This window comes from Dendrobium catenatum, unplaced genomic scaffold, assembly GCF_001605985.2.
Source record: "Dendrobium catenatum unplaced genomic scaffold, ASM160598v2 fragScaff_scaffold_963, whole genome shotgun sequence".
Taxonomy (NCBI): Eukaryota; Viridiplantae; Streptophyta; class Magnoliopsida; order Asparagales; family Orchidaceae; genus Dendrobium; species Dendrobium catenatum.
Window position 1 is genome coordinate 4510 of NW_021319425.1, and position 10181 is coordinate 14690.

At 36.5% G+C, this 10181-nt stretch overlaps 1 protein-coding gene across 3 annotated transcripts; it reads left to right on the plus strand.

Moving 5' to 3' along the window:
• Nucleotides 1-1527: 1527 nt before the first annotated feature.
• Nucleotides 1528-6394, plus strand: LOC110114519 (UDP-glucuronate 4-epimerase 3-like). 3 transcript variants are annotated; one of them, XM_020847435.2, is made up of 2 exons: nt 1528-3054; nt 6192-6394. In XM_020847435.2, the coding sequence occupies exon 1, from the start codon at nt 1661-1663 to the stop codon at nt 3035-3037; it is 1377 nt and encodes a 458-aa protein (XP_020703094.1). In that variant the 5' UTR covers nt 1528-1660; the 3' UTR covers nt 3038-3054; nt 6192-6394. The 3 variants fall into 3 exon arrangements, with proteins under 3 accessions (XP_020703094.1, XP_028553355.1, XP_028553356.1); XM_028697522.1 differs by having other exon boundaries at nt 6196-6394; XM_028697523.1 differs by lacking the exon at nt 6192-6394 and adding an exon at nt 5572-5590.
• Nucleotides 6395-10181: the final 3787 nt, after the last annotated feature.

Sequence of the window (10181 nt, forward strand, 5' to 3'; positions counted from 1 at the left end):
TTTTTAACTATATAAAAAAATCTTATAAATATTAATTCATTCAAAATAGAATATATATTTTAATATAATTTTGATGTTTAATTTGTTAATACAAAAGAGCGTAGTAGAAGGGCGGTACTCTGGAAGAACTCTCAGCGTCAAGTGGTGGCCAGGCAGAAGTCCGAGTCTCATGTTACAGTCTGATATAATTTCGAGCCTCAAGTGGTGGTCCAGCATAACTCAAGGCGTCAGGTGGTGTCCTGGTGGAGCTCGAGGCCTCAAGTGGTGGTCCGGAGGAGCAACGTCGTTCTTTCGACCTATGTCACCAGACAACGGTCTTTCAGACCCCAGTCTTCTGCCGACTACGGTACTTCCGACCTCGGTCCTCTACTATGGTCCTTCCGACATCCATCACCAGACAACGGTCTATCGGATCCCAGTCTCTTGCCGACTATGGTCCTTCTGACCTCCGCCGCCTACTATGGTCCTTCCGACCTCCATCATGAGACAACTGTCTTTTTATCCTCGGTCTCCTGCTGACTACGGTCATTATGACCTCGGTCACCTACTATGGTCCTTCTGACCTCCATCACCATACAATACTCTTTGACCCCGGCCTCCTGCTATCTATGATCATTTCGACCTCAGTCGCCAACTATGGTCCTTCCGACCTCCATCACCATACAATACTCTTTGACCCCAGCCTCCTGCTGACTATGATCATTTCGACCTCCGTCGCCAACTATGGTCCTTCCGACCTCCATCACTAGACAACGGTCTTTCTGACCCTGATCTCCTGTCGACTACGGTCCTTTTGACCTCCATCGCCTACTATGGTCATTCTGACCTCTATCATCAGACAACGGTCTTTTTGACCCCGGTCTCCTGTCGACTACAGTCATTCCGAGCTCGGTCGCCTACTATGGTCCTTCTGACCTCCATCATCAGACAACGATCTTTCTGATCCCAGTCTCCTGCTGACTACGGTCTTTCCGAACTCCGTCGTCTATTATGATCCTTCCGACCTCCATCACCAGACAATGGTCTTTCATACCTTTATCCTATCGACTATGGTCGTGCCGACCAAACAAAGACATCTATGTTGATTATTGTAACTCCCACCATGTAATGCGCTCTATATGATGTACATTTGTGACATTAAGCCAAGGCCTTCTCCTAAGGAATGACCTTATTTGTAATCAACTGCAAATTAAGACTAGTGGATTCATTCAAATTGGGCAAGCCCCATGGTTTTTTCCCCTTTTTCAGGGGTTTTCACGTAAAAAATATGGTGTCTCTTACGCTACACACACACTCTCTCTCTCTCTTATCTGCTTGTGTGCTGGATCTTCGTATAATGCTAAGACGTTAAATTATATATTTCTCTACCGCTACGAATATTCTAGGACGCAACAAGTTTGCATGTCAATTCTCATTCTTTTTAATGCTTAAAGTGTTATTTGTAAGATATTAATGCTTCATTTGTGTTATCTTTTTTATTATTATTTTTTTAAAATTTTAGTATAAAAATTTTAATTAAATAAAACGGATGCTTCGAATAGGAATCGAAGAGAAAAGAGCCTGGAAATTTCTGCCGAAGAGTTCTCCTTCGGTTTTGGTTTCTTCGTGGTTGGGAGATTTTGGTCGGGGGGCTTTTGGGGGCTGAGAAACTTATTCTGATATGGACGTCGATATACCTTCGTCGCCTGGAAAGTTTAAGTCGGAGAAACCCCACCACCATTACCTGCGCCTTCTCCTTCGATGGCACTATTCTTCTCTCCACAAGTTTCTGTGCTGGACTATTGTTGCAGCCATTGTCCTCTTCGTTCTTTTCCTGGCTTCCCCTAATTTGTCCTCCTCATCCCCCGCTTCGTTGCATTCTTCCTCGATCACCGAACGCCGCTCCCTCCGTACCTCTTCTTCCTCCCCCGCTTGGGGTGATCCTGCTTGGGAGAAGCGTGTGCGAGACTCCGCGCGCATCCGGCGACGCCCATTTGGCATTTCCGTTCTTGTCACAGGCGCCGCTGGCTTCATCGGCTCGCATGCCACCAACGCCCTCAAGCGCCGCGGTGACGGCGTGGTCGGCCTAGATAACTTCAACGACTACTACGATCCCTCACTGAAGCGTGCCCGTCAGGCTCTGCTTTCCCACTCGGGCGTCTTCGTGGTCGAGGGCGACATCAACGATGGCCCTCTTCTTCGCAAGCTCTTCGACCTCGTTGCTTTCACACACGTCCTCCACCTCGCGGCCCAGGCTGGCGTCCGCTACGCCATGAAGAATCCCGGGTCGTACATCCACAGCAACGTAGCCGGCCTCGTCTCCGTTCTCGAAGCCGCGCGCTCCGCCAACCCTCAGCCGGCGATTGTCTGGGCTTCTTCCTCGTCCGTGTACGGCCTCAACACTGAAGTTCCCTTCTCGGAGTCCCATCGAACCGATAGCCCGGCATCCCTGTATGCCGCTACAAAGAAGGCCGGTGAGGAGATCGCTCATGTATACAATCACATATATGGTCTCTCCATTACCAGCCTCCGGTTCTTTACCGTGTACGGACCTTGGGGCCGCCCCGACATGGCCTGCTTCTTCTTCACAAGGGATATTCTTGCTGGCAAGACCATCAGCATATTCCAAGGTCCTGACGACGCCACAGTCGCCCGAGATTTCACTTACATTGACGACATTGTGCAGGGCTCCCTTGCATCTCTGGACACAGCCCAGAAGAGCACGGGTAGCGGCGGCACAAAGCAGGGACCTGCCCAGCTCCGTGTCTTCAACCTCGGCAACACATCCCCCGTATCGGTTGTTGAGCTTGTCTCCATCCTTGAGCGCCATCTCAAGGTGAAGGCCAAGCGTAAGTTTGTTAAGATGCCAAGGAACGGAGACGTGCTCTTCACCCATGCAAACGTTAGCTTGGCGAAAAAGGAACTCGGCTACCATCCCAACACAAACCTTCAGACGGGGCTGAAGAGGTTCGTGAAATGGTACCTAGAATACTACGCTCCTCCTTCTGGATCATATTTGACGAAGAAGGGAAGAGGCGGCGGCAGTAGCTCTAGCTGAGTGGCGAAACTGGACTGGTCAGAATTGTTTTGCTAGAAATTTTCCTTTTTTCTGCACTTTGATTATGGTGTTATCGAATTCGTTTTTTTTTTCCTCTCCATTTTAAATGATGGATTAGTCTTATGTTTCTTCTGGTTTAGTTGGCTGCTTCCACATTTCCGAATTATTATAATTAATTGATAGAAGAGGAGGGCTCTGAGGTGAGGAGACTGGGACTCTGGTGGATAAGTATAGAATGGTGGGGTTTGAATTGGTGGTGTGCGTTGTTTAAAGGGCATTGTTATTTTGTCAACCTTCAGTATATAAGGAAGCATTTATTTCTTTCTGTTGATCTTTTTTCTTTTTTGTATATTTAATAGCAAACCAAGAATCTTCGTCACAGTGCGTTTCTTTTGTCTTTTTTTTTTTTTGTATTATATTTATCTCTAAACGAGTAATGAGAACTCGTTAGTTTTCAGATTGTTCTGTTTTTATCAGACTATGCTCCAACAGAGAAGTGGAGCAGTTACTTTGGGCTTATTGATCTCTCCCGTTTGAGGAAGATTAAGTTCTTGTTGGTTAGTCATTATGTCCTATTGTTTGATTTTTGAGCAAGCTCTCATTATTTGTTTTATCTGTTGAGATGATTTTTTTATCTATCTTCAATGTGCTTATTTGCTATGAGAGAGGTGTAGTGTAATACTTGAGATAATGTTGTCAAAAGCCTTAGTACCCCTTAAGCTGTTATGGTTGCCCAAAGCCTGAGGCACTGGTTGCCATTTTTGGAGTTTACCTAACTGAATTTATGCTTAAAAAATTAATGGTTATTTCACTTAAAAACTTACTTCTATTATGAGGAATTTTTTGAGGGGTGTAAAATAAAAATTGTTGTATTAACAACATTGGTATAGTATTAAACTTTTCATGTGGTGTAACATTTCAACTTACAACATGTTTCATAATAGATTATTATAAATTAAAAATCTAATTGACATGCTTAAATAGGTTAAATAGTGCAATAATTAAGTTACAAGCATGTATACTTTAGGAATAATCAAATACTCATTACTATCTATTCCATTCTTGTCATCATCCATACTTTTTTCTTCATCGCCAAATTTCTGGCCTTCCATTTCTTCCCCATTCTATTCAAACTCATCATCTTCTTTCCTAAGTGTTACTAATTCTAAAACTTGAAGCTCTAGTATCTAAATTTTATTTAACTTGTTTCTGATGTTGCATCCATGTCTCTCCCTCTCTTGATTACTATCTTAAAAATAAAGTTGAATTACATCAATATTTAAACAAATTTCAATAATAGCTTGAGAACTATGATTTGTGAAACCAACATTTTCTTTTCTATAGAAATGCTTTTTTAAGTATAAAATAGTTATATGTACTTTCATGTGCTCTTAAGCAGAAGTCGCATACGTTTCTTACCTTTTCTATGCTGTTTTAATGTTAATGCTAGTTCGGAACTCAATGGGTTTGTTATCAGGAAGAAGATTCGTACATGAAATGTTCAGTATGATGTATATGATGTATGTGGATGTGCTAGTGGCTCTCCAGAACCCAAATGTATCTAAGGCCTCATTTGAGATGGCTTAATATTACCTTTTTCATTTCAAAATGACATAATTTCTTCTTTTTGAATGTGACGCATGCTTTTTCGGAAACTCCATTTCTTTACTGTTTTGAGAAGCGTTATGGTAGTAGTTTCTCTGTTTAAAACCTCCATTTCTTTGATTGATGTTTTTGAAACGGAAAAGATAAAGAAATCAAACGAAGACTGTTTAGTGGTCTGCAAGCTGGTATTTGGGTGCTTTGCATCGCAACAATTCTCAGCTTAGTTAATGCAACACACCAACAAACCAGCTAAGCATAGCTTAGTTGCTGCACTCTCAGTTGTGATGTGAAATTTGTGGCTGTAGAACGTTAGAACTCACCTAGTTACAAAATGACGCATATTCGGTACTTCACTTTTCGCCTTTGTTTGCTGTTGTTGTTGTTTTTCCTTGGAGAAATGAGAAGTGATGGCTTGCTTTTAAGAATGTTTGAGGCATTCGATCGCTGGCTTCCTTCTTCAGCCTTTTGGTTTGTTTGGTTGATTCACTTTTCTCAGTTTTTTAAAGTAGAAATTTAAGCGATTATTCTTTACTGTTCTTTTCTTCTGATTTTCTTCCAATCTGCTCCTTTCTTTTAACAGTAGCAACAGTTTAAATTCAATCAAGCCCCAACAACTTCACCAACACTAGCTCAAAAAGAACATCCTCTTCATGTCTAATCTGTGGCAAACTTCAATGCTACTGCCTTGGCCTTTTTTTCTTGCACAAATGAGCTGCAGTTCTTATATTTTTCTAAGACCGAATGAACCCCTGTGGCATGTTTTTGGTTTTGGCTACTTCAGTTCTCTTTGTGGGTTTTCTTGGATTTGGGCAATGTGCTCTCGTTCTACAATTTTTTTTTTTTCAATTTGTACATTGTTCATGAACATGTATCATTTATTGAAAATATGATAATTATGCGTTTGATTTTTGAGAAATTATTTTGTGCAGACACTGAACGCCATCCAGAGATCAATCAGAATGCACCACGTCACCTCTTGCTTGATACCCGGCTCGGTACTGCTCGGTACCGCTCGACACCTGGCTCGGTATTACTGACGTGACTCATTCTGATTGGTCTCCGGACGGTAAACTGCGTTCGGCGGCCGCACAAAATAGTTTCTCCTGATTTTTTTAGATTGTGAATCTGTAATAATTGTTGGCTGAATGTATTCTTCATGTTAGGTTTATTGTCGACATCTTACTTTTTAAAGTTAGTTAATGCATTAAAGTTATATATATATATATATTTGTTGGCTTAACTCAATTTGTTAATCTCAGATTTATTTATTTAGGTTTGGTTTGGGATTGTTTTCTCATTACTTTTTTAAAATAGTTTTTTAGTACAAAAAATATTTTTGTACTAAAAAGTTGTTTTAAGAAACAGTAAGAAAGTTGTTCCAAATGAAGTCTTACACGATGCAAATTTTTGTTTAGATTTTTATTATGTTAGTATTTATATTATATGTATTATTTTATCTGTTGATATTTTGGTGGTTAATTTGCTTATGCTGGGCATTATGAAAGTAAAAATAACTACTTTATGAATCATAATGTGTATGTTCTTGTAGACAGCCACTCCCCTTTCATGGCCGAACCTTCCAGAGAGTCTGAATTGTAACAAATTCCTTCATGTTACAGAAGATGAAAGACGAACACAAAATGATTCTTTGAACAACAATCATTATCAGATATCCTTTCAAAGCTTGTTGAGGTCTATATTAATTCATGTATGTGACAAAGTGCTACATGATGGGAACCACCATTTGAACTTGTATGGCGCCATCTCTAGAATCCTATATGCTTGATGTATGATTCTTGGATAAAGATGCGCGCTGACAAGGACATCAATTACTTAAGTGGGAGAGATTGTGAAACTCATTAAGTAAAAAAAATTAAACTGTTAAATATCGATGTCTTTTGATGTAATTGCCAGATTTTTTATAAGAAACTCCATAGTTAAGTGTGCTCATCCTCGAGCAATTCTGGGATGTGTGGCCTAATAGGAAGTTACATCAATAAGACAAAATCGTATGGCTCTTAGGCCAAAACGGCCAATGTCTCAATAATTAAGAGTTTGAATTGTCACAAAATATATCCTAATCTGAATTTTCTCGTTAAGCCTTTTGAGAGTAATGAAGAGTTTGCCTTCGCAAGGGAAATGATACCTTTGCAGTTGATCAACAAAGAGAATATGTGGTTATGCGCCCTTCTGATCTCACATCATGATGGCTTATTTTTGTTGTAATCTGTTGGAGGGATAAATACTACAACAAACATAAGTTTTTATCTCATTATATGGGGATGATTACATGTATAATTTTTCTCCGTTGTGTTCTATTAAGAGTCAAATTCTCATTTAAAGTTAATAAATTTTTTTTCTAATTAAGTCTGTTTAGGTCTACCTCTATATTTCTAAACATATATCAGATTTAATACATCTACTCTCCTAATAAGAACATTGGAAGGCCGATATTTTAAGTGACCAAATCATGTAAGATGGCTATCTCTAATCATATCTACGACTGGAGCTACTCTTAACTTTTTTTACGTATATACTCATTTTACTTTCTATCTTAAAGTATAAAGTCATTCATCCGTCAGTCATGCACATGAGCATCCTCACTTAAGGGTGGAGGGATAAATATGGAAGTATAATCTTAAAGCTTGAGATATGTTTGTTGACTTTATAATTTTTATGAATATGATTGTAATTATCATTATTAAATATCATTAGAAAATACATTAATATCTAAATATGATATACTTTAAGTACTTTTGAATCTATTATACAAAATAATAAAAGATATAAATAAGAAAATGTAATTCGAGAAGTGTTTGGGAAGTATTATGCGATGAGATAAATTTATAATCAACTTTGTTATGTGGATTTGTTAGTGAATGGTAAAGAAGTCATTGACAGATAAAATTGATTATTGTGTGAGGATGTTAAGATTGATATGTGACAAAATAGTGAATCATAGATTCAAACAATCAAAAGACTTTTATAATCACAATAAAATGAAAATAAATACTCAATGGCATCTCCTCGCCTCTATCTCTTTAGGCCCAAAGATCTCTCTCTCTCTCTCTCTCTCTCTCTCTCTCTCTCTCTCTCTCTCTCTCTCTTCATATTATATAATCATGTTATTAAAATCAATCTTCTATACATAATCACAACATTATATTAGTGTCGAAGCATATTTCTGTTTAGGATTTGTTTGAGATAATTTTCTTACTGCTTTGTTTTTCAAACCAGAACTGTAATTTATATTTGATCATTACTATTTCTCTGTTTTCAAAAAGATTTTATACTAGGAAATTTCTTCCTATAATAACTTCAAAATGTTACTTTTTCTATAATAGTTTTACAAAATATTTAAAAAGTTATCCCATATGAAACCTTAAGCTATTTTAAGAAAAAAATTCCACCAAAAATCATTCTTTCTTTTTCAAGAATTTCATCACACAATTTTTTTCAATATATTCTTATTTTATTTTATTTTTTTGAATGAAACTAATGATGATTTCCACATGTTGGACTTCTATATAAGACCAGTTGCACAAATTTTTATAATGTTTTATGATATCAAATTCTCTTCTAAGATTTTGTTTGTGACGGCTTCTTTATTGCTTTTTAAAACAGCTTTTTAATAAAAAAAATAAATTTGTTATATTAGAAAGTTGTTTTAAGAAGTAGTGAGAAAGTCATCCCATCCCAAACAAAACCTAAATTTGATGAGTTTCACTTGCAGTGAAAAAAACAATAAAAGAAATTAAGAAGATTGATACTAATGAAACAGCAAATTCAAATACATGCTAAAGTCTCCTTGATACGGCATAATATTTGATTTTCTCGTCTTCTTTTTTATTTATAGCCATACCACATAATATTTATATATTTCTATATCTAATATCTAACTTTTTGGACATTTGAGTCATTAAGGTAAACTCATACATACACATCACATATGTAAGCATATAACTCAAAATCTCTTGATTATTAGTCAAAATCCCCAACCAACAGGCTAAAATGAGCTGGGTTATATTCTCAATATAACGCGCAAAAAAATGAAAGAAGATGATTTGTATTATCCATGAAATGACATTCAATTTGAGATGGTGGAAGATGAGGCATATGATTAGTACATTCCACAATAGAAAATCTCGCTTATGATATCTATAATTTTCTTTATTAATATGACTAATGGTTTTTCATTTTACTTGAACATCTTTATCACTCAAATTTTCTTTTTGATTCATTTGCAAATCTTTGAATTATTGCATGGTTATAGATACACTTACATCTTGATACGGCATCACAAAATTAGCTTGATCGGGCACGAATCTCGAAGGGGGTTTTCCACGTAAAAAACTCTGGTGTCTCTTATGAATGCTACACCCCCTCTCTTATCTGCTTGTGTGCTGGATCTTCGTACAATGCTAAGACGTTAAACCATATATTTCTCTACCGCCGCGAATACTCCAGGACGCAACACATCTACTTATAACTCCAAAGAAAAAGTTGACTAAGGCTTCGTTTGGGATGGCTTTCTTCCTGTTTCTTAAAACAGCTTTCTAGTACAAAAATTTAAAAATTTGTACTAAAAAGCCGCTTTAAGAAGCAGTAAAAAAAACGTCTCAAACGAAGCCCAAATCTAACTTTAGGACATATCTCTGCATACTTGTTGAAGTTAAAATACAACCAATCCAAAACATTATGAGTAATATTATTGTCACTTTCTTAGATGGCTCATTCTTATTATCATATTATCCTACTCCAATATCTTTGTATTTTAGGACTTCCTTGTTGGTCAAAGTTGTGGGTTGGGGGAAGGTGAAATGGGTATGAGAGTATAGATTTTGGTTATTTTTTGTTTATAAATACTAAATATGATTGATTCTTATTTTTATATTAAAATTTGGAATTAATAATACCTTTGATTGTTAATATGACTTAATTTTAAACCCTATTTATATTTCACTTTGGATAGCTTTTTTATTACTTTTTAAAACAGTTTTTTAATACAAAAAAATTTTGAACTTAATATTTGTGTACAGAAAAATTATTTTGGAAAGCAATAAGAAAGCTGTCCCAAACAAAGCCTTAATAATAGTATAGCTATTGATTCAATTGAGATTTAAGCTTCGTTTGGGAATATTTTTTTACTGCTTTTTAAAGCAGCTTTTTAGTATAAATTTTTAATTTTTATAAGAAAAAATTACTTTAAGAAGTATTAAGAAGGTTGACCCAAAAGAAGCCCTAATTGATGCTTATTTTTTACCACCATACATTTTTGACTCTTTATGTCATTGTTGAGCAAGTTTAAAAGTTGGTAACTTATAATATATTTTAATATAATTGAATGGACTCTTTGTGTATAATATTTAAATTATTATTAAAAAAAAACTATTAGTCGATGTAAAAAAATTCATATAATACGGGAATTATTAAAATATGTGAGATTAATAAAGGTCTAAAGCAAAGTGATTAACCCTCACTGATATACTTAAGACTTTTGGATTAAATTGAATTTCATCTGCCCAAAATTAAACAGTGT

Bases quoted from the DNA above. Each gene is read 5' to 3' on its own strand.
- LOC110114519 (XM_020847435.2), top strand. From the start codon at position 1,661: ATGGACGTCGATATACCTTCGTCGCCTGGAAAGTTTAAGTCGGAGAAA.